Below are 25,518 nucleotides of genomic sequence, written 5' to 3'. Positions count from 1 at the left end.
TTGTACAGGGCCCACTTCATTCAGGTCTCTGCTCAAATATTACGTTCTCTCAAAGGCTTTCTCTATAAAACCACCATTTATTTTCTATCTTTCTTCACAGCACTCACTACTAAGTGACATTAGTTGATATAATTTTTTGGAAGGGTGGTGTACGTTTCCTCCACTAGAAGTTAAGTTCCATGAAGGCAGGGATTTCATTGCCTTTTCACTGCCTAGAAGAGTGTGTGACAGAGTAGACACTCAAAAAACATTTGCCAAATAAGCAATCTTAATTGAGCCATTCAAAGTAGTTCCTCATCTGTGTTTACTGCTTTCTATGTAATAAAAAGTATTTTTTTCAGTCATAAGAGTAAAGAGAAACAAAGAAAGAATATCACCACTACATTCTGCTTCAGAATAAAAAGACATCTAGAACATTATGGGAGCCTCACTTGTCCATCAACATTACCTGTTTTTATCAAATACTGTCATTTGTGCAACAAATGTCTTTTCCCCATCTTCACGATTTCGTTTTCTTCTAGCTGGAAGTTCTTCATTGACATCTGAATTTGATAAATATTTCTCATGAATCAAATATTCAAGCAAAAATGTCCTAGTTATGACATACTACCCTTACCATATTTATCCCAAATGAGGTACAAATTACACTTAAGTTGCAATATAATATCCAGACTTACTCTCTTCCATTTTATGTTATGATACGTGTGTATGTCCTACTTTTTGACTCATTGACAGTAACCTCACATTTGTACAAATGTTATTTTCTGTTCAGAATGATCTTGCTGGGCAAGGACGGGGGGAAAAATCCTTCTCACTCATGGTTACTTTTCAAGAACTTCAAAGGATACTTCAAGACTCAAAGATTACTTCTTCCAAGGTGCTTCTCCACTGAGCTTCACATATACCTCTATTATGCCACTTATCATTTTGCTGCAAATATGGTTGACCCTTGAATAACACAGATTTGAACTACATTCCGTGCAGTTCAAACCCATTTTATTCAAGAATCAACTATATTTTCAATCTGCAGTTGGGAATCTGAGGATGCAGACATCCAGCTTAAGCTATACACGGATTTTCAACTGCAGGGTTGGGTGGGGTGGGGGGAGTTAGGCCGCCTAACCCCCGCACTGGTTTAAGGGTCAGCTGTATTTATTTGCATTTGTCTATCTCCATACTCCAGGCCGTGAGCTTCAGGAAGGCAAAACTGCAAGTTTTAATCATCTGTTTCCCCAGCACCTACGTGTTGGTTGAATGATTACCTCTAAGGTGGATTCAGAACTGTTGGAATACACATGACAGCCAAGTATAATAAAATATTAATTACACAATCTCTGTGTAGAATGTGAGGATATTGGTGTTCACAAATTCTTTTGACTGTTCCGTATGTTTGAAATTTTCCACAATAAAATATTGGGGTGGTGGTGAATTTATTGTTTGCTGAGAGACTAATCTGAAATACCAGTCTTTTCCATTCAGTGTTTAATTTATTTTTTTGCTATATGAAATATGTTTCATCATGTAATAATGAGAACTTTACAAATTAAATACCTAGTACAGCACAACAGCCAATAGTCCAAGAGCCTGGGCAATCTACCATAAAATTATCTCATTAGATCATCAGAGATTTGCAAATAAAAGTCATGCTATTAGAACATGTGCAATTTATTTCTAGTTCTGCACCATTTTCTTCCTTGGAAATGCCATCCTTAAATAAATTATTACAGTAACCCAAAAAGAAATAGTAAAAAATTATGAATACTTTTAAGATATACTGGTTCAATAATTTTCCTTAACCACCTTACTCTCCAATGACAAAATCTAGTAAAATTATTAAAATAAAAATTACCAATATTTTCATTGGTTTCTCCATTAATCATTCCATTAAACTCTCTTCTTCCTGGACGAGTCACTCTAAACAGCAATGAGTAAGACTTCACCATATGGCTGTTACTAGGTTCAAATTCATTACTGGAAACTGCAAGGGATGGGAAATTTCCAGGTTTTGTTTGATTGAGGTCAGGATTCAAAGGCACCTGCTTTTTACCTGTAGGAACTTGCCTTATTGGACAACTTACATCCTGCAAAAGTAAAGATTAAATTATATTTACATATATGTATATATATGCATACAATTATTAGAATTACAATAAAACTTGTAATAAAAGCTATAGGAAACATGGTATAGGCCAAGATTATCAAATGACATGCTAAAATTCTAACCATAATTATGAAAATTGAGATGAAGCAAAAAGAAAATAAGAACTACATTCCAAATATTAACACAAATGAGGATTTCTCCAATACACTGAAAATGATACAGTATATCCAATACTTAAGAGGATGATAACCTAAAAGTTTTAAATTAGAAATATGGAATTAAAATCATGCTTAAAACATTAAACTCCTGTAAATTAATCTTTTCTCTTAAATTTCCTATTTTAACAAAATAATAGATGAGACCATTAGAAATGAAAAAAGAGAATTATATCCTCATTGTCAACATTATGAAATAAATCCATATATTTAAATATGTTAACGGAGGCGATATTAATCATCTTATGAGTAATGTTCTACAATTATATAACTAGAATTGTGCTGAAAGAGCATAGTTGAAAAAGTAGATGCATAAGACCTTTCTAACAATATAGCACATATTTCATTGTAGCTTCTTTTAACGATAAGTACATGCTTATGGTGAAAAAATTAATTCTAATCCATAAAAGCGTATAAAATAAGAAATATGTCTCCCCCACCCCTCAGGACTTACACTCCAGAGATGACAAATATTAATATATCCATCTTTCCAAGAAAATGTTTATGCCTATTATTTTTTGAAACACAAAAAGGGTACTATAGGTATATTCACATATTTTTCCTAAATAAAAATATATATTAAAGAATTTTCACATCACTGCATGTCATACGCGGATGGGGGCGCACAGGGAGTGGTATTTCTTAACTTTAAAGTTTTTAATATATGCCTACTCTGCCATCTCCTGTCACCACAATCCACTCACTCCGTATGAATGCTCTAGCACAGTTTTCAAGCCCTGTATCACCTTACTACGATTTTGGAAGAACATCAGCAATAGGAACTTCGTAATACCCAACGACTTGACTTAAGGCTACTAAAAAGTGTATCTGTTGGCTTTGATTGGTTGTCCAGGAAATTTAACCATTACAATACTTGTTTCTATGACAAAATACTTTCATCTTACAATAAAAACTTGAAGCAACATATTAACAAGTTAATGGCTGATAATGCTGGCAACAGAATTTCTTTGCCTGAGAATAGTGTTACAGAAACAATCCTTTTGGAAAAACTCTATTAGCCCTTATTTAAAATTTCAATGGGTACAAGTAGTTAAAAAATTAGCTAAGAAACTGAAATGGGAGGGAGGTAACTGAATTTATGTCTTAAAATGCTAAAAGATAGCTTCTTCCCTTCATTGTCAGATTCTCACAGGATAAATTTTTACACATGTATCTATAGCCAGCCTAGGAAAAACATACAGGTCTGGGAAGTTGGCAAAAGAGGTTATCAGTTTTACAATTCAGGCACAAACATATTTAAAAGCTTTCAAGGTTTAAAAACAAAGTGTATACGCATGAACATATTTAAGTTTTAAAAATTATTCTACTTAATTTACCAATATCATTTTATGTTACCTTTCTTTTTTTGTGGCAAACTTTCACAAGCAGGACTTCCAGAGTAACAGAATTTTGTTCATTTTCTGAATTTTGTGATGGCTTATCTAAATAGAAAAGGGAATACTTAAACTATATTTTTAAAAATATATAAATACAGTATTCATTTTCCTAAGAAGTCTAGAAATTTCAAACAAAAAAGACTTGCTATAATGAAGGCTTCTCAGAAGTTTATTCATTTTCCCCCCCAAAATCAGTTTCAAATGTGCAGCACTCTTAAAAAGCCTTTATATATAGTCTTTCAAATAAACCTTTCACAAGACAATTATAATTACCTTCTTATATAGTATAATTTTTCCCTCCTAAATATTTTTATTTATTGATTTTAAAGAGAGAGGGGAAGGGAGAGGGAAGGTAGGAGGGAGGCGGGAAGGCGAGGAAGAGGAAGAGGGAGAGAGGGAGAGAAGCAGAGAGATGGACCTGTTGTTTCACCTATTTATGCACTCATTGGATGTTCCGAGTTGTGCCCTGACCGGGGATCGAACTTGAAACCTTGGCATATAGGGATGATGCTCAACCGGCCAGGGACTGTGATTTTCTTTTCATTCAAATAATGGTTCAATTCTTTTAAGTAAAACTAAAAATACCTTACCGATTACTTTTGCTATAAAGATTTAACAATTATGATAATGAAAGAATGTAATAAACTGCATTTGTCTGTACTTGTGGGGAAAAAAAGTACTTTTTGACAAACACAGTTAAAGCTTCTTGGTGGAAAGCACAAATAAAATAGTTCAGGAGAGACAACAAAACACAAAATAAACATTTAAATTTAATTTTTTTTTTTTCCTTCTCCCAATATCATTACAAAATTATTTAGTTCAAGATATTTACTTTTTGACCCTTTCACCAGAATCTCTCTAAAGCCTAAATGAAATAGCAAAAATTAAGATATTATTTATTACCTAGAGGAATCTCTTGGTTCACAAACATTAAGTCTATTTTAAAATATAGACTATATTCTCTATTATCAATTAACAAATGCTTTTCCATAACTTGTCTTTCAAACCCAAAAGGATTAATAGTTTAAAACTTTATTTATTCATTCATTATCAAGTTTCAGTAATATGTAGAAGTATTATAATAGATGAATCCATAATAATATACAGAAATAAAATAATTTTTGTTCTGAGATTTTGGACTACAATTTTTCTACTTAAAAAGTGTGCATGAAATATGTATCAGTCTCTTGGAAAGTTATAGCCACGATAAAAATACTTTTAATATAGCAAAAATAATCCAATGCCTAAAATGCAGTAACAAAAATACTCTCTGAACATTACTTACTCTGAAAATAGCACCCAAATCATCTTTCTGTATTCATTCTAAGCAGTTTGAAATAATAACTGCTAAACAAAAAGTCTTCAATTAAAAATAAAAGCAAAGCCCTGGCTGGTTTGGCTCAGTAGTTAAAGTGTCAGCCTGTGGACTGAAGGGTCCCAGGTTCGAATCTGACCAAGGACGTGTACCTTGGTTGCAGGCTCCATCCCCGGCCCCGTCCGGGTTTGTGCAGGAGGCAACCAATCAATATGTCTCTCTCACATCGATGTTTCTCACTCACTCTCTTGCCCTTCCACTCTCTGAAAAGCAATGGAAAAAATATCCTCAGGTGAGGATTAAAAAACCCCAAAAAACAAAAACAAAAGAAAAAATAAGATTTTAGAGAGATCTTGATGTTAGTTTTCTATCCTGGTTTCTTCAAAAAAAAAAAAAAAAAGACATTACAACCTGTAACTATACTTTGAATAGACAAGATAGGCAATATATCTGTTTCTTCCCAAATTCCACTAATTTGATTATAATGAGAAATTATTTCTGGAAACAGAAGTGCCAACAGAGTTTACTTTCTCATTTACTTCAGTAACATTAAGAAAAAATAAAAGCTTCAAGTGAATTCAAGCAATTTTTGAACTTTACACATTTTGTCATGCAGACATGAGAACAGTTAAATCAAACTACTTTCCAATTGATTTCAACTAATTAATTCAAGTAAAATTATTTCAACTAAGTTAATATTAACTAACCAAATAATATTAATCAGTAAATATTATTCAATTACTATCCATTACTAATTTCAGTGACAGAGAATTTATGTATGTCTTATTTAAGACTCTGGGAACGAAGGGCTCACAAACTTACAAAATTCAAATGATAAGTTTCTAAACTATTAGAGTCTATGTACTTTAAAAGTACCACAGTACCAATGATAAATGATTAAAATTAGGACTCTACAAGATTATAAATGACTTAGGAAAAAAAGCCAAAAGTGCTACTCAAGTTGCTCCTATACAAAAAATGGACCAGATCTAAGGCAAAACTAGAAAGAAGTTACACTAGCTGCTAATAGAGATATGACTAGAGTTCATAGTTGTTACGTAAAAAAACCTGATTAGTTATCAAACTGTTCTAATATAACCATTGTTTATTAAACTGTATTTTGTGTGTGTTTTTACAAAATACCAACTTGACATGTTTCTTCTGAAGTTTTTTTTTATTCCACTGCATGTAATTAAAGGATACACACACAAATTTAAGATGGACAAGTCAAGAGGCACTTTATCCATTTTAAAACCAACTTTACTCAGCATGCTTTCCTCTCTCTTAATAAAGTAAACATACATACAATTTTCTTAGTATAATATTTAACACTGATATATCCTATTGGTAGCAGTTGTTTCAGTTGTTTTATTACTGTATTTTTTTAAAAATATAATGTAATAACATCAACTCAAATTCTTTATGCAGAAAAGATTCTACTCAGAAAACTCTTCACTTATCCCAGGTTCTAAGGTAACTAAAAATTTTATTATTAAGCTTTAAAATTTAAAGTTCAAAAATCATTGGAACTAAAAAATGGCAAAATCTAAGAAATTTAATTTTCCATTATTTTCTACTTACGATCTCTGGAAAGATGATAGCTGAGTTGGGTAAGATATTATGCAGGTGGTTTTTTGTTTTTTTTTTAAATATATCTTTATTGATTTCAGAGAGAGGAAAGGAGAGGGAGGGAGGGAGAGAGAGAGAGAGATAGAAACATCAATGATGAGAGAGTCATTGATCGGCTAGCCCGCAACCCAGGCATGTGCCCTGACAGGGAATTGAACTCGATCGCCTGGATCCTAGGTCGGTGCTCAACCACTGAGCCACGCCCGGCCAGGCACAGGTGTTTTTTGTTCGTTTGTTTTCTAAGAGCAATAGTTATAGCCCTAAAAAGTATGGTTTAGAGCTCTAGCCGGTTTTGCTCACTGGTTAGAGTGCTGGCCCTCAAACTGAAGGGTCTAGGATTAGATTCCAGCCAAGGGCACGTACCTCTGTTGTAGGCTCTATCCCCAGCCCCGGTCAGGGCCCGTGCAGAAGGCAACCAATTGATGTCTGTCTCTCACATGGATGTTTCTCTCTTTCTCCCCCCTTCTCTCCCCCGTTTCACTCTCTCAGAAAAGCAATGGAAAAAATATCCTTGGGTGAGGATTAAAAAAAAAATTTTTGGTTCAGAGATAAGAGCTGGAATTCCTGTATTTAGATATGAGGCAGATGAAACTAACATTTATGTTCAAGAATGATCAGAGAGCACTGATTCATTTAACAATTTCAAAATACTTAAAAACTTAAATGGACAGCAGAAAAGCAATAAGGAGACCAAACTATGAACAACCTTATGTAGAAGATCTACCTACAATTTTTAAAAGTTTTAAAGGCAGAGTTTCTTAAAATTTGTGCCTTAGACAACCTACTTGAATTATGTTGCTGCTTTATTAAAATGCAGGCTCTTAAGCTCCACCAAAACCCTACTAGATCTGAGTCTTTGTAGGGCCCAGGTACATGGATTTTAAACAGTCAAAATATTTTCAGAAGCACTAAACTTTGAGAACCACTACTTTTAAAGAGTTGCAAGTTATACCTTCCACATCCCATTATTCACCACATAAAGCAATAATGAAAATCGTTGGAGAGCTCAACTAACAAGAAATTTAATGCTCAGAATCAATATCTTTTCCATTAAATATAATTTTATAAATTTACACACACAGTAATTTTTTTCATTCACAGAGGTATTTTGTTGTTAGAATGCCAATATGTTTACTTTTAAGTACATACCATTTTTGTGGAAGAAACCAGTAAAGGTAAGCTGCAGATGAGCTGACAAGCTAAACAAAACAAACAAAACATTTTATCACTTTAATGCTCTATAATAAAAATAGCCTAGGCTTTAAAATATAACATTAAAATCAAAGCTACTTCAGGTAATTTATAAATATTTGATTTTCTTATTCTGAACTCTATTCAAGCCCATGACTCCATGTTTTCCCTGTTAAGTATGACTTCTAAAATAGTGTCTATACATTAAAAAACAAACAAACAAACAAACATCACACACAAAAATGAAAACATCAAAGGAGCAAGGAAGATTAAAAACAGACCACAGAATGAGAGGCAAGATAATTTACTGTACTTTAGTGTTATACCTATAAAATAGGAAAAAGTTTCCCTTCCACCCCTCAAAATTTTTGATAAGGGTTGCTGAATCCATACAAAAGTATCTGAATATTTTAAAGATATGGGAATTCAACCTTCTAACAAATGATGCAGAACCATCACTTTCTACTTCAATCAGGGTGTAATACACAAATACCAATCTGCTATAGTGTGTAATTTACTGTTTCAACAGGTCGTTTTCACCTTTAGTTTTAGAAGCATTAGAAAAGGAAAAATAAACAAAATTATAATGATCCTGTTTGTTTTGAAAATTATCTACCAACAATGAAAAACTATTAAGATGGGACAAAACAATAGAAACATCAACAGGCTTTTGTAGTACCTTTAAACTGCAAAATAAAGCCCCCTATTTGTTGATCAGAAGCCATTCAGAACTTTCCAGAAAAGTTTCTGTAGTGTGACAGATACCAGACAGGGGGCTATAGAAAATAGTTGGTGGGGAAAGGGAAGTAGTAGTGAAACCTTACTCAAGATATTTACTAGTGTAACGAATGAAAATAAATAGTAGTTAAAACGAAATAAGGATCTATAAAGGTATGTTTTTGTTTGTTAAAAAATGGTGGTGACAATCTAGGCATTCTTATAAGCAGAGCAGTTATACAGGGTGTCCCCCCAAAAATGTATACACACTTTGAATAATTATCAAGGCAGTGTTTATTAAAATACTTTTCATTTTCAAAATGTAATAGAATCTACAGACATTGCGTATACATTTTTTGGGGACACCCTATATAAAGACACTGAGGCAAAATAGTACTTAGGAGCAAGTAATGATCGGAAATGAGGGCTTATTATAAAGGGGTTAGCTTTTTAACTTTGCCTGGGACTCCTCTTTTCTTAGAGAAATAAGAGGCAAATGAGATATTTCAATACATGGTGTGAGGATGCCTCTATGTTCTCAGTGAGATAAGCCATAAAACAATGCTAAAAGAACTGTAAGGATAGGGGTCTTGAAGTGCATTTCTAGAACAGTACTAAGAAACGTCTATCATCAGAGGACAAAATGACTATGGAGGAGTAGAAGTAGGGTCCAAAGCAGAGTTAGAAAGCATAAATATGAGGGGAAAACTAAGAATAACAACTTAAATATAACAAAATAAAAATGGTATACAATAGAGTTCGTGAAAACAGGACAATCATGTATATGTCTTTCTTTTTAAATATTTTTTTATTGATTTCAGAGGAAGGGAAAGGGAGACAGAGAGATAGAAACATCAATGGTGAGAGAGTCATTGATTGGCTGCCACTGAGTCATGCCCGGCCGAGCTGTATATTACTTTCTGAAATAAGATACATTTTTTCTCTCTCTCTTCCTTCCTCTCCTTCTCTCTCTAAAAAATCAATAAAACCATATTTTTTAAAAAAAAGTATGCACAGCCAGTGTGCTCAGTGGTTGAACACCGACCTATGATCCAGGAAATCACAGTTAGATTCCCGGTCAGGGCACATGCAGAGGTTTTGGGCTCGATCCCCAGTAGGGGGCATGCAAGAGGCAGCCCATCAATGACTCTCTCATCACTGATGTTTCTCTCTCTCTCTCTCCCTTCCTCTCTCTGAAATCAATAAAGGTATATTAAAAAAAAAAAGTATAATTAGGGCCTGGCCGGTGTGGCTCAGTTGGTTGGAGTGTCGTCCTGTGCACCAAAGGGTTGTGGGTTTGATTCCCAGTCAGGGCACTGACCTAGGTTGCAGGTTCCATCCCCAGTTGGGGCACGTATGGAAGGCAATTAACCAATGTTTCCCTCTCATATTGATGTTTTTCTCTCTATCTCCCCCTTCTCTCACCTGAACATGTCCTCAGGTGAAAATTTATTTTTATTGATTTCAAAGAGGGAGAGAGAGATAGAAACATCAATGATGAGAGTGAGTCATTGATCGGCTGCCTCCTGCATGCCCCCTGCTGGGGACTGAGCCCGAAATCTGGGCATGTGCCCTGACCAGGAATCAAACCATGATCTCCTGGATCATAGGTCGATGCTCAACTGCTGAGCCCTGCCAGCTGGACCTCAGGTGAGGATTTAAATAAGTAAATAAATAAAAGTACATCAGGAGTGGAGAGGGTTGACTATAAGAGGCATGAGGGAATTTTTAGGGTTCTTTATCTCACCTGTAGTGGTTGTTGCCTGGCTGTATACATTTGTCAAAACTCTAACTATACACCAAAAAGAGTGAATGTGACTGCATATAATTCATACTTCCAAAAAAAAAGTACATCAAAGGGATTGACTGTAAAGAAGCCCAAAGGAATTTTTCAAGGAGATGGAAATGCTCTTTATTTTGATTGTGGTTACGGTTATGTAAGTGTATACATCTGTCAAAACTCAAACTATATACTTAAGGTGAATGTATTTTATTGAATGTTAATTCTACCCAAAGTTGATTTTTTAAGTATATCTGCCATTACAAAATCTACATGCCATTTTACTAAAAGATACCTAGCATTTTCCTATAAAATTAATTCTAAAATGTCACCTAACAGAGCAGAATTAGCGAAACTCCAAAACATCACTGACAGAGGAATACTCTATAATTCCTCCATGTTGGAAAATAATAATTAGTCACAACCAACCTATCCTATTCTTAGTTGCTTTAGTTAAACCTACATGCTAAGGCCAGGTTAATTTTCTTAAAAACACCATTTTGTATGTGTCATTCCTTTCTCCAAATTTTCTAATGAGTCCCCAGCTGCCAAATATTTTGTCTTACTGTTGTCTATAATATGGCTCCCATTTCTTTTTATCTCAACTAAAGCCTTATACAGGAAAATAGATTATAATGATAATAGAATAGGAAAATAGATTAGAATGATTAGAGACAGAAAAATCAAGTTTGAATTCTGGTTCCAGTTATTAGCTGTGACCTGATATCTATAAAATGAGAAAATGACCTCTCAGCACTGAGTCTTGCATAAAACCAATCCCCAACCATCCCTGAGCTTAATGATCAGAGCTGAATTTCCTTTATAAGCACTTCTATTTACCATTTTTTGTCACTATTTTTTTCACACATGTTCTCTTTCAACAATCATTTTATTGTATCAGAGTCCCTAGCTGTGTCTTACAGAGAGGCACTTGAAATACTTTTCATAAGCATAATGATGTCCTCCTAAAGTCAGTGTAATTACCATTACACTGTAGTACTTATAGTATTATTTACATTTTTTTTATAGGAAATGTGGTTCTCACTTCCAATTTTAAAATGCCAGAAACAGCTTGCACTGATCTACTCCAGAAAACATTTTAAGTCAGTGTCACTCAAAATGTGGTCCACAGACTGAGGTCTCAATCGGGAAACTTACCACTCCACAACAAGGTAAGAAATTGAGAATATGACTTTAAAAACTTTTATAGAAATTTAACACTGCCACCACATACAAGCATGTGATCAGTGTATTTACAGAAGTATCAACCTACAAAAGATGGGAAAATAAAAACAAATAGAAAGGTCCTTCACCACAGAGTGTTTGAAACAGTTTTAAATGGTACATTATGAATTAAATGAGATAGCAAGCACATTCAGTCATCATTATAACACTGTTTCTTTGAAAAAAGAAATTCCTAATTTCAATTAACCAACTTTGAAAAAAATAACTGCAATGTAACTGACTCTGCACATTTTCTCCTCCTCCTCTCCTCCTAAAAATAAACACTCTGATACCTACCTACAATGAAATGTAACAAGGCCTATTCAATCCCTTCCACAGGTGGTTTCATCCAAGGAAAAAGGCCAGTTTTCTTCCCCTCCCTGATTTACCCTCTTCCCTCTCTTATGGCTACTATAGTCACATTTTAATTGATTAAGCTGGATCAGAAAAAGGGAAGGAAAAAAAATGTATGAATGATTGGTCAGGCATATTTGGTTTTAGGCTGCACAGGATCTAGAAGATCAGTAGTAAGGTATCAGCTAAGAAACTGGTTCATCTGTGTGGTATGTTTCCTATCGTATCTTCTGAGGAAGCAAGCAACAATAGGAAAGTAGATGAGCAATCTGAAATTGAGGTAAGATTCCAAGCACAAACATCTGACAATTCTAAAGCAGTCTGTAGAATGTGGTTAAGTAAATTTAAATTTACAAGGGATGAACATTTTGAAATGAGATTCATATAGGAAACTCAAATTTTAAGAATAGCCAAACCCCACAGAAGGACCTAAGTTTTCATGCTGGAAAGAGACGAGATTAGTGCATCCAGTTGTTTACATTAATCTGACAGTGGCAGGTATATCGTTTCATTTCTAGGGTCAAGATTGTATTACCTCATAACCGGACAAGTTTCATGATAAACAACTTAGCATCTACATTGTTAGATGTTAGTTACCCAACTTTTCTTATACAATTAATGCTATGATGTATAAAGCTGAGAAACTGGTCACTACTCCAAGCCCATTATTTTGGAATGTGGTGTTTCTTTTGAAGTTCAGACACAAGAATGGGAACCCTTTGCAGCAAGAAGATAAAAGCTGAATGGAGGGGATCCATTACATATAAATCAATCACCTTCTAAAAGTATTATAGACAAAATATAAAGGAATTATTGTCAACCTCCATATTATACAAGAAAGAAACATTTAAAAATTTGTTCTTAAACACTTAGATTTTAAGAATCAGATATGCTCAGTGGTGACTGATACACCACCTTAAGAAATATGTAAAAAGAAATTTATGGCCCAAGTTCTGAAAAGGGAACAAAACTCAAGCATGAAAAGATGTTGATTTGAAAACTTCAAAATGTACAGTCAAGACAGCATTGTCGGAAAAAAAAAAGAAAGAAAAAAGGAGGAAGCCCGGCCCGGCATGGCTTAGTGGTTGAGCGTCGACCTAGGATCCAGGCAATGGGGGTTCGATTCCCCATCAGGGCACATGCCTGGGTTGCGGGCTCGATCCCCAGTCGGGGGCGTGCAGGAGGCAGCCGATCAATGACTCTCTCATCATTGATGTTTCTCTCTCTCTCTCTCTCTCTCCCCCTCTCCTTTCCTCTCTCTGAAATCAATAAAGATATATTTAAATATATATATTATTAATAATTTAAAAAAAAAAAGGAGGAAAACATCAGATCTTATTAATAGTGGAAAAGACATACAATCAAATTAAGGAGCAGCCTAAAGTTTTAAAAATACAGCTACATCTCTAAAAGAGAAGGGTAGGGAAGTACAATTAATGAGATATATGTATTTAAAAAAATTTATGGCTTTCTTAGGATAAAGAACAACATCCTTAAATAGCCTACAAGGCTCTGCATTATCTGGCCAAGGCCATCTGCTCTAGCCTCATTTAATGCCTCTCCCTGTCAGCTACTCTGGCCTCAAAGGACATATGTATAATATTCCCTTTATCTGGAATCAGCTATCTGCTCATCCTCTTGCCCCATTTTACTCCTATATTATCTTTCAAATCTCAGTTCATTTTTTCAGAAAAGCCCTACCTGACCATCACTATTCCCAAAGCCAACATCTCAAACAAGGACTCATTTATACACTCATAGTTTCCCCATACTTTTCTTCCCCAGCTCTTCTTTTATAATTATATTTATTATACAATTATGTCTTTTCCCCCTAAATGTCAAATGGTCTTCATAAAGGCTGAGTCTTCATGTGTTTTGTTCACCATTATATCGCCCAGGATTTAGTATAGTGTCTGGGATATAGTACACTAAGTAAATGGGAATCCCAGGAAAAAATAGATCCGGACCTTGTAATAGTACAAAAAGATGCTTAGAAAAGGAAGATTTCTAATTCTAAAGCTTTAGGTTGTAATAACAACAAAAAGTGATGAAAGGCATTTACCTTATTAACCTACTAAAAACAAAGGCTGGAAAATACCCCTAGTAAAAGTTGTAGTTCAGGTATCTTCTCAGGGAACTTCTCTAGCTACTAACAGTGAACCAGGAATGAAAGATGATTAAGGGGAAGAGACAGGAGACATTCTGCTGCTCATTTGGCCCCAGGAAATACTTTTGGAAGTAACTCCAATTTGGAAATCTTTTCATGCTGACCTTTCAGCTAGTGGAGATGCGCTTATAAGTCAGGAGTTATGACTAGTAATTCCAAAATTGGTAGGATTAATAACACAAGAGATCCCTGGGGATCCTGTTATGACAGAAAACTACAGAAATACCAGAGATTTATTCCAATAAGCCATAGAGCTTGGTCAAAACCCAAAATAAATAAAAAACCGACAATAAACTGAAGTGCCAGAAACAAGAGCTAGAGATTACAGGATATAAGGCATTCTAAAAAGGAAATAAAGATATTTTAAATATAATCACACCAAAAAAGCAAGAGGAAACATCAGTAAAAACGTGGGAGGCTAGAGGTGAGACCACTATAAATTTCTAAAATTTGCTCACTGCTATGGAGTTTTTAGAAGTTATTTTTCAAGAAAAGAAATAATCTTCATGGATGGTAGGCTTATTGAGTTATAAGGTTACAGATAACAATTCTGGTCTATTGTCATAATTGAGCAACACCTTAAAGTAAAAACCATGAAATGTTCATGTTTTTCTTTTTTCTATCAGCCCCTTCCCCTAATAAGCTTCTGCAATTATCTGTAACTAGTAAGGCAACTGTATATCTAGAGTAGAAATAGAAACTACATAAAAAATCCTAGAACACCAACTTCATTTTGCAGACAATGCTGGGATTTTGGTTTGGCTTATAAGTCACTACAAATGTTATAAATAGGTCAGGCATTTGATTATTCTAACTTTTGGGCTGTAGTACTATGGCATTTTTGTGTATCTTGATAGTCCTCTGGAACTCTGGAGCTTTTTTGTGTATCCTGATATTCCCCTTAGGAGCATGAAATACATTGGGTCTGGGAGTGGAACTATTACAACTTTGGTAGTGCTGAAAGAACATGTGTCACAGTAGAGAACTCCCAGACTATAGCTGTTGAACGAATCCAGGATCCAATTAAACTGAACAAGATTTCTACATCTGAAATGGTACAAAATAAAAATACAGATGGAAGCGATACTTTTTTGTATATGATTTAAGACTTTAACTTCTAGTAATTAATGTCATGGAACAAAGATTTATTTTGTTCTTTTGTAAGAGAATTTGGACAATGATTTTACAAGCAAAGTTTTATAGTGCTGGCCATTACATATTGGTGTCTAGGAAACTTCTTACAATTCTATGTGATAAGTTTAATAAACAATAGGACTATGCCTAATTTGAGATGAGAAATACACTGAAGTCATTTAATAATACTATTAAGGCCTTAGAGGTAAACTTAAAATGAAGGAATTCCCCAATTCATTTTAGTGACTCTAGGAGCACCAATGAGACATCCATAATGATCGTGGGTGGGTGGGTGGGTGGGTTGGGGGTGGTGGTGATGGTTGAAACACCTAGCACATTGACTCAATACCTCCTTGCCCTAAAGTGCCTTGCAGGGCATTAAGCATGGTCGGCTCCAACACAGAGTTAGCTTTTAAAAAATAAAGTATCTTGGGGGTTGAAATGTCCAACTCACTGGTTCCAGCTGGAACTTAAAAGACTGAAAAAATTGTTTTTCAAACTCACAAGCAGGACTTCTATGCAAAACTCTTGATGTTTCTATGAGTTGGTTAACAACACCCACTATAGTACTGGTCTAGCTACTGAATCCATTGGGTCAAAAAGAACAAAATTATTGAGAGTGATTATTCAAACAGAATTGACCAGTATGTTCTATCTCCCTCAAACACACCCTCTAAGGCGGGGGGGGGGGGGGGGGGGCGCGTGCGGCAGATGACACATCCAGCCCATCCAGCCCACAAAATCACTTGGTCTGGCCCTGCCAAGGCCTCACCAAAGAGAAGCAGTTCCAGCCATCATGTTAGGGATGAGTTAATTACATGTTTGACCAAATACAGCAGGCTAATTTTTAAGTTGGTAATTTTGTATGGCCCACAAATGATGTTACAAATATCCAGATGGCCCTTGACAGAAAAAGGTTCCCTATCCCTGCTCTAAGGCAAGCTCTGTAATATGTCACAAAGAGATAGTAGTAGGGTTTAGCAGTGATGAAAGTAGAATCTTGATAGGGAAGATGAAGAAAAAGGTTAAATGTTCTTGGTTCATTCTTCCTTCGCACATGAACCCTGAAAAGACCTGAAGGGCAAACTATTAAGGTGTTCAGGAGAAAAGCAGAGAGGGGAGAATACAGCTTACACTTTAAGTGTAAAAGGCCCTTAGGATCCCAAGAGCTTTGTCCAGGGTAAGTGACCAGACAAGAATCTGGAATAAAAATTCAAGCAAAGAATAGAGTGTGCATGCACTGGGAATCTTCTCAGTCCTGTATTGTAAGGTACTCCCTTGGGCAAGGATAGGTTAAGTAAAAATCTGTGATCTCAGCTTCTAGAACAGATTATCAAAGCTTATTTACAAGTCAGGATTGCCTAGATATAAAAAGAGAAACTACACTTCGGTCCTACAAAATTGCAGGATATAAAATAAAAAATGTGATTTTACAGTTCAAGTAACAAAATAACCTAATTCAAAAGCCTTTAAATATAAACATTTGCAAAAATGACATCTTACACCAGTCACTAAAATGAGAAACCACATATGAAGCATCAGTAAATCAGTATATAGCCTATATAAATTGGTAAGATATGATTTAAAACTTCAAAAGAAAAAGAAAAATCCACTGTGGCAATTTTTCAACTCCATTTTTTAAAAAATCTAGTATTTTTAATTTTGCATTCTCCCTAAAAGCAGTCAATGAATAAGTAGCACCTAAGTTCCTGTTTCTCTTTAGTATTCAACTGTCTTTAGTTTACATATCAAAGGATAAATAGAATACTGTCTAGGAATGGAAGCATACTGTCTAGCCCAGGCAGATATTAGGCTAGTTAGGGCATTCAGGGAATTAGTTCTGGGTATCACATTTGAAAACATACAATAAAGATTCTGCCCAAATTGTCAAACTTATGAAACTATCATGGGATAAACATATTTCAAATAGAAAATAAAGCTAGGAATATTTTGCCTGAATGATGTAAATAAGTGGGGAAAGACAAAATGGAAAAAAAGAGAGCCTCTCTCAGATTTGAAGATGATTACCTAGAAGAGATATGATGTGAGGCATCTGGCACAGAACCTAACATATAGTAAGTACACCATAAATATGAGTCTCCATCCCTCCTCAGATGAGGTAGTAAGATTAACACCAATGGCAGAAGTTACAGAAACTTGGATTCAAAATTTAAGAGATAATTGATAATGAAAACAGCTGCCTTAGAAAACAGTGAGTTCTCAGCATTGGAGGTATTCGAGATGAGGCTTAAGGATTCTCTGCCAGGGATGGTATAGAGGAAGTAATTCCTGGTTTGTGTGAAGAGTTTGGACTTCTAAGGTTCATTCTAACTCCTTATAATATTGAGGTGATCACTAGGGAAATGGTCACTATTATTTTTCTCTTTCCTAAAGTATATCACTTAATGTACACTGATAGGTCATCTTACCTATGAGATTCTTGCTCTCCTTTCATTTTCTCTACTTTTGATAACATATCATCAACTTTAAATGTTTTCCTGGAAGAAACAGATAAACAAAATAATCACTTCTCAACTGGGAAAAACAAACAGATTATACTTTATTGTCACCATAAAAGGCAAGTTGGAAATCTGATTTTTATTTTTAATAAGAGAAATTATGATTAGCCATAACAATGAATACTACTGAGACAGTGTATGTTATAATACAGCAGACAAGCCTTCAAGTCCCATCTCAAATGCTAATTTTTCCATGAAACCTTTTGTAATTATTCCCATACCAGAATGATTTCTCCTTACCTATGGCACCTGGGTTTATATTTATTTTAACATTTAGTTTCCTAAATGCGAAACTTGCATAAATAATTTATTTCTCCTGCTATATTATAAGCTCCTGATGGGCAAAGATTGCTTTTTCACGGAAAGTCACATAATGCTTGGCATAGTGCTTTTGGTATTCAAGTGTATGTTGGACTAAGCCAAACAAATGCAAATTATGTATATTTTGAAACATTCATCCTTTTATTAAATAACCTGACAAATATGTGCTAGCACTATCACATAAAAATGAATTCTATAAAAAAAATAAAGTTAACAACATCCTCAAAGATTAACAATGGCTAAAGTTAAACAATATGTCATATTAAAGAGATGGTTGTCATCATCACAAAAAAATTTTAAAGTTTATGGGGCATACCCATCAAAGCTTAAACATTATTAGCTTTTAACTTGACAAGCTTAAGAGAAAAGAGTAATTTTTCCACAAAATAGAAATTTAAATTAAGAATAACGCCCCTCGGCCAATTTAAGAATGAATGGATTCTAAAACAAGCCTCATGTCAGTTAAGTTGGTCTATTATAAATGTTCTAGAAATAAAGGCTAAAAATCTAGATCCACATATAACATATTAATTGGAAACAAATATTTCTATTTATACTCATAATCTCTCTTCAAATTTAGGTCTTGAAAAGTTTAATGTATTCCCCATTAGTTACTTTGTAAAGCTTGAATTCAGATACTAGAAACTACTAATATGCTCATTCCTCAAAACCAGCTATTGCACAAAACTGCTATAATAAAAATTATCAGTAGAGAAATGTTAATGTAAATGTGTTGCAGTAAAATACTGATAGGAAGAGCAGAATCAATACAATCTATATTTCAGGTGAATAAATAGCCTCCATTAACAAAATATCTTTAAAACAAAAAAAGCTTAAAAACAAAAAAACCTTCTTTTAACCTTTAGAGTTACTGAAAATTTCAATAATAAAGTTTCACCCAATAGAAAATACTAAGGAGTACTTTATGAAGGAGGGCAATACATTTTCAATCTCCACAGATAAGAGAGGAAAAGAAGAAAAATGTAAGATTCCTCTAGGCTAGTCACAAAGACTTTTCAGTATAAACACTGAAATGTACTACTGAGGAGGGTTGTAAAACTACTAAAAACTTTTAAGGATGTTTATCTTTATGTAATGATTAAGAAGAAGTCCTGTCTGTTGAAAGAAAAGACTAACTCACAAGGTTCATCTCTTCCAAAATTATGGAGTTCTGCAAAGGAGTACTGAATAGCAACAACCATTTGAAATAGGTAAGATCATAAAGACAACCCCCACCCTACCTCCTTAGGGGAAAAAACACAAGCAATTATATAAAAGCAGCCCCACCCCCCAACACCAAGCATTTGTTCTTTAAAAAGGTACCACTATTTAGCTCAGATTTAACAGGGCAAACAGTTATCGAAGTCATCAAAAACAGTATTTTTAAATTCAAGAAATTTCAGGAAATGTTCTTGGGAGGATTAAAAAAAGCTAACATAAAACTGTAAAATGAATTCAATAAAAGGTGACCTTCTCCTCACCAGTATTTCCATTTTGTCAGTGTAGTATTAGCCTATAGAGTTTGAATACATTCATGAAGTGAAAAGTACAAGGCTAGTTCCAAAAGCATTTTGAGCAAAAGGGTAATACTAAAAGTAATTTTATAAAAGGAGTTCCAAACACAGTTTAAACAAAAACCACAATTACTGAGCTAAATACCACCCTCAAAGCCACCAACTACTTTGAACAGGACAGCATTCATAGTCTTCATGTCTTATATAGGCCAGGGATATAACAAAAGAATTAAGTGATTCCTAATGTATTTTTTCCCCTAATGCATTTTTTGTATGGAAATAATTAAGTGAAATTTATGTTCCTGGCTGTCAAATTGCTTCAAAACTTCCCCAAAAGTTAATTTTTCTACCTACAGGGCAATAAATTAAGGGCAACCTTTTAAAACTGCCTCCATCCATTAGCAGATAACAGAAACATATCCCAAAATGAGACAATAAAATAGTCAAATAAACAAACATGACAGAAAAATTGTGAACTTAAGCTTTAAGTAGGTACACTGTTTTTATCCACTTATGGATTAATTTGAATTTATTTTAAAAAAACTTAATCACTTTTTAAAAAAGTAGTCGATCGATGATTCTCTCTCATCATTGATGTTTCTCTTTCCCTCTACCTTACTCTCTCTGAAATCAATAAAAACATGTAAAAATTTTTTAAAATCACTGTTAAATATAAATCAGGCAGCATCCTAGATGATAACTTAGCCAACCTGCCACAGTAAAAACACTACAGGAAAGTTAACCACTACTTAATCCAGCCTACTGTCTGTTTTACACAGCCCACAATCTAAGAATGGTTTTTACAGATAAACATTTGCAATTGATTTGATGACAGAGAACACTAACTCTAAACCCCAATTAAGCTAAACGTTATCTCCCACCACCACAAAAATAAAAGAATCCCACACCGCTCACTAGGTAGGCCTATATTTGAAAACACTGTACTCAATTAAAAATATTTTTAATTTCATTGATAAAAATATCTGTAGATACTTGTTTTCTCTCTGTTTGTATAAGTACTGCATTCTACCTAATAACCTCAATTCTGTCTCCTAGACCACAAAGCCTAAAGTATTTACTATCTGGGTCCTTTACAGCAAAAGTCTGATGAACTCTGGCATAGATCAAATAATGGAGTCCACAGCTAAAGAGCTGACAAATTTAATTCTGTTGCCTTATTTAGGTGCTTAGTAAGACTCACCTATTAAATGCAATGCCCCCACCCCCTCTCTATTCAGACAGTTGCCAGAAGACAAATAGTTTTAACACTTCAATCCTTCAAATCCATCTAGATGTATCTACAAAGCTAAAGTATGTCTTGCTATAGAAAACATGATGCTTACTTAGTAACCAGTAGGAGTCTCCAAAGGAGACTTCGAAGGAGTTTAGTTTAAAAGTCTGAGATAGCTTAACTGTTTTACCAAGTCAAGACAATACCAAATGCTTAGTAAAAAAGTTATTTCCTTTAAATATAAAGTTGTTCACTTGATATGCTCAATAACCCTGCATGTAGGACAAGCAACTAGCATTCAATTATATATGATTAAGATTAAATATTACAAAGCAAATATAAGCTCTGACACTTCTAGTCTCCACTTTAAGACTAAATGATTAAGACTTCTTGTTTTTTAAGGACATTCATCCCATTGACTTCAAAAGTATTTCCTGGCCCTGGCTGGGTAGCTCAGCTGATTAGAGAATCCTCCCAACAGCATCAAGGTTACAAATTTAATCCCCAGTCAGGGCACATACAGGAATCAATCAATGAATGCATAACTAAGTAGAACAACAAATCAATGCTTTTCGATCTCTCTCTCCCTTCCTCTCTCTCTAATCAATGAAAAATAAATAAAAAAATATTTCTACTTTAGTAAGACCACCACCAAAGATATGAATCCTTCTGAACCTATCATCATAGAAGCAAATTCTTAGAACATATAAGAAGTATTCGAAAATTAACTGTTAAGTTTATGTAGCAAAAAGATAGTTACCCTGAGCCCTCTGGTAAATACTGAAATCCTCAACTTCTATCAAACTTGAAAATAACTAGTAGCACAGAGTGAAAACATAAGTCAGTAAAATAATTTCATTTACTTCACTACTAAATCATTTCTATTAGGAAAAAACTGGTAATAAACTGGAATTTACAAAAATGATACTATTAAAATGACAACTTTGCAAACAATTCAACCTGCTACTCTTTCACCTAAGTTTTCATATTTAATCTTTAATTAGAAATAGCACTTTAAAACAAAACTTTTACATGGTTTGGTTAACTTGAAATAAGACTCATAAAATGTACCTTTTGATGTTTGTTCGGGAGTTTCGATGAGACATGTAAGTAAGTGTTCTGTGCAAAAATATTGGCTATAAAAAAAGTTTTAAAAATATTAAAATTAAATAGGTGAAATTCTAAGAATAAAATAATATTGATGAATTTTGTTGATGGCTTACCGCTATAAGATTTCGAGTTCGAAGAAATCTATAGATCTGCGTTGGTTCTAGGTAACAGAAAACAAAACCCAAACATTATCTAAATTTACTTATTACTCAAGCTGTCAAGAAAATACCAACCCAGTCCATGTTATAACTAATATAAACTAATCACCTGTTATGAAAATCATGTACTATTCACATCAAGAAAATTACTATGCACAATAAAATCAAAAGACAGTAGGTCTATGGCATACATTCACAAAATCCATCTACATTTGAAATTTAAGATACTCCACAATCTTGTTTTTAAGCCTTGCATTTCTAATATAGTACTACCTTTTAAATTAATCTGTATGCAGAACTGAAGAGTAGTAGTTATGTTAATTTAATTTAGCTAATTTAAACTATTTATAACCCATCTTCTTCCAAAAAGTAGCTGAAATGAGGTAGCTGGATTCAGCAAAAGAACTACTTATTGATGCCAAACAAAAATGAAATTTCCAATTTTTGAACAGTCTTTTAAAAAATTTATAGTCAGCCAAACTGTTTCCTACATGTCCTAATACAGATATAATGAAAATCAGTATAATTGAAAGAAATCTGAAAAACATACTGTAAATTTTTCAATGAATACTTCTAGTTACAGTTCATTTTTATCTATTTTGCTATATTTTTATCTATTTTGATAATGTAAGTATTATTTCAACATGTAAGTACTACCTCAACACATATTTTTAAAGGAACAGATTCCCAAAGGCTTTTTAATGCTGTTTAGTTAAAATATTTTATATACAATACCATCATATCAGTTTCATTAGTATCATGTTTCTTTAATTAAAGCAGTATCAAAATGAACTAAATATGATTATATTAAATATAAAAGCATTTAAGCTTCTCTGAAACTAAGGTCAATATTAGAGAAGAATCAAGTTGTTTTGTGGCTAAATCTAATTCTTAATGACAGTTCACTTCCATGATAGACTCAAACAGAAAACAAAATAGCTAACACTTTCTTGGAGGATCTGTCTTCTCATAACATTTAGAAACAATTTTTAAAATATCCACTTAACCTTGTTTAGTTTTGTTCGAAATAAACTACAAGGTGAGATATTTTAGAAGGGGTACAAACGTGTATGTTTATTGTCATTACTGCACTTCAGTTCTCCACCATATTTCCAATTTAAATCCTCTCCAGTTTTTGAAAATACATTAAGCGAAAGTAAAAATAATGTGAATTTCTCTTAAGCTTCATTATTCGTTTCAATAAAAACTGAAATTCTTTGTATTAAATTCCAATTAGAATTTCATGAAGCACTAATGAGAGAATGAAAGAAGGGTATTACACAATGTAATACGTCTTTCCGAGTACAGCTGATACCATGCCCTTAACATATGCCACGGAAAAATTGTAAATAAAGACATTCAGCGGTAGAGCCGAGTTTAAGTTTCTGTAATACATTTAGTATTAAAGATCATCCAAGTTATAACATTCACACAAAAGCAAAAAGGAAACCAATCAGGATATAATATTCATTAAAGAACAGTTGAAGTTATTTACAGTCATGTTTTAAAAAATAAATTCTATTGTTTGTTTCAGACACCTTGTCCCCCTCTTTCCATATTAAGTGGCAGTTTTGCCCCCGAAACAGACCTTAAAACGGAAATTGACATAAGGAAATGTTCTGGAATTAAGACAAGTGCAACGGGCAGATTTCCGAGATGGTCTCAAGGTAAGTGAAATGCTTCAACACTACCTGTCTCAGCTTGTGCATCCATGAAATGGGTGGACAGATTTGAAAGGTTTAAAGCATCAAAAGGTGCCATGTTAATGTGCAGCCCCAAGTTAGTGCGAAGGCATTTCAGACCAATGACAATTTTCTCCATTTTACCGAATTCTTCTCTTCATAGGCTTAATTTGCTCCTCAAAACCTCCCATCGAAACCCTTGTACTTGTAGAGTACGAAAGGAATGAAAAAAAAAAGCAAGAACCAGTCTTGGGATCTGACCGCAGATCCGAGACCGTACAGATCTACAGCCCAACTGTAACCTCATCTGAAAGAAGCCAGCTCTTAACGTGAGGCCCCACTGCCTAACCTCTTGTGTAAATCTTGGCGGAGTCAAGACCCTCACCTGGACTTTATATTCCACTTTCCCCAAAGACCCTAGACTTCGGGCCCCCTTGAGCCGTAAAATCCCTGAAGGGGGAACAGCTCCCTCAACAATTTCTCCCTCCACTCCCAAATCAAGTCGACTCCCGGCAAGGAAGGGGGGCCCAGCCTGAGTGTCCCGACCCCCGAATGCCGGAAGAGTGGGTATTCCTGCCCTCAAAGCCTCAAACGCACTCACTCTCAAAGGCCTGGAGGAAAAGCTCGTGGTCAGCCTGGACGTGCTCCATTTTCGGCTTCTTCACCGGTAACACCGCAGCCCCCGCCGCTGCCGCCGCCGCCACCGCCGCGGAGGAGGAGGAGGCCGAGTAACTGCCGCCGCCACCACAGCCCCCGCCGCCGGATTTGCCGCCCGACGCCGTCGCCGCCGCCACCGCCGCCGAACCCCCGAAGCCGCCTCCCCCGGACCCCGCGCTGGGCCCCGAGCCGCCCCCTCCCCCACCGCCGTGCTTCTGAGGCGCCATCGCGGTTCCTGCCTCCTCCCCCGCCAGCTACCCGCCGGGCGGCCCCGGAGAGTAAGCGCCTGCTATACCAACCGCTCGTCCCAGCAGGCTCCGGCGGACCGAGGGGGGAAGGAGGAGAGAGGGGAGGAGAGGGGAAGGGAAGGGAGGAGGAGAGGAGGGAAGGAGGGAGGAAAAAAAAGTGTCTCCTCCTGAGAGCCCCGCTCCACTCCGGAGGCCGCTCACCCTAGCCTGGCTTGGCTCCGCCCACTTCCCCCGCCCGGCGTTCTGATTGGCCGGCGGGAGCGCGCGCCGCCCGGCCGCTCAGCCGGTTGGCCCGCGGATTCCCCCGTCAGTCACGCGGAGGCACCTCTTGCGGAGGCGCGGCTTGGTTGGCCCGTGCGCGCTGCCGATCGCGGGCCCGGCCGCCTCTTTGAACTGAATTCGCGGGAAAATTAGGGGTCGGAGCGGCCTTCCTGCTGGCCCCGGTGCATTGTGGGGAGAGAGGGACCCGGTGAGCCGCTTAGGGAGCGGTTTCTCGCCTTCCGAGCGTCTTCAGCCACCGCCCCCGGGGGGTACAGGACCCCTGAGGGAGGCGGGCCTCTGAGGACCCGGGGGTGAGGGGCCTATTAAATGAACTGAGATCCATTACCGATCATCGAGTCTCTAACTTCACAGGAAAGGGGCCTGCCAGGGAGTTGGGTCGCTTCTCGTTTGAGGGGTTCCCCGGGCAGGGATCGAGTCCCCTGCCCCCTTGTCACCACGTGCCTCAAGGCACCCATAGCCGAATCCCACCCAGCAAAGCCCCTGACGACTGAGGGCGGCCAAGGGGTTGCGGTGCGAGTGGGCTCCACCAAAGGAAGCGATTTACAGAGAACAGGAATGTCCTACAAAGTGAG

General features: G+C 35.8%; 1 protein-coding gene across 2 annotated transcripts in view; it reads right to left on the bottom strand.

Annotated features, from left to right (window-relative positions):
- Positions 1 to 24,658, bottom strand: part of SUZ12 (SUZ12 polycomb repressive complex 2 subunit) — a 40,837-nt gene extending 16,179 nt beyond the window's left edge. Inside the window, exons 1-8 of one of the 2 annotated variants that reach the window (XM_016207622.2) lie at positions 24,361 to 24,658; positions 22,033 to 22,079; positions 21,881 to 21,945; positions 17,654 to 17,722; positions 7,807 to 7,856; positions 3,673 to 3,758; positions 1,850 to 2,081; positions 449 to 542 (exon numbers count right to left, since the gene is read on the bottom strand). In XM_016207622.2, the coding sequence (XP_016063108.2) occupies positions 449 to 542; positions 1,850 to 2,081; positions 3,673 to 3,758; positions 7,807 to 7,856; positions 17,654 to 17,722; positions 21,881 to 21,945; positions 22,033 to 22,079; positions 24,361 to 24,643 (926 nt within the window). In that variant the 5' untranslated portion in view covers positions 24,644 to 24,658. The remainder of the gene's footprint in view (positions 1 to 448; positions 543 to 1,849; positions 2,082 to 3,672; positions 3,759 to 7,806; positions 7,857 to 17,653; positions 17,723 to 21,880; positions 21,946 to 22,032; positions 22,080 to 24,360) is intronic. The other variant, XM_016207623.2, reaches the window with a different exon arrangement.
- Between the last annotated feature and the right edge of the window lie 860 nt (positions 24,659 to 25,518).

Source organism: Miniopterus natalensis, chromosome 17 (genome assembly GCF_054644295.1).
Source record: "Miniopterus natalensis isolate mMinNat1 chromosome 17, mMinNat1.hap1, whole genome shotgun sequence".
NCBI lineage: Eukaryota > Metazoa > Chordata > Mammalia > Chiroptera > Miniopteridae > Miniopterus > Miniopterus natalensis.
Note: the sequence above shows the minus strand (reverse complement) of the source record. Positions and strands in the feature narration are given on the sequence as shown.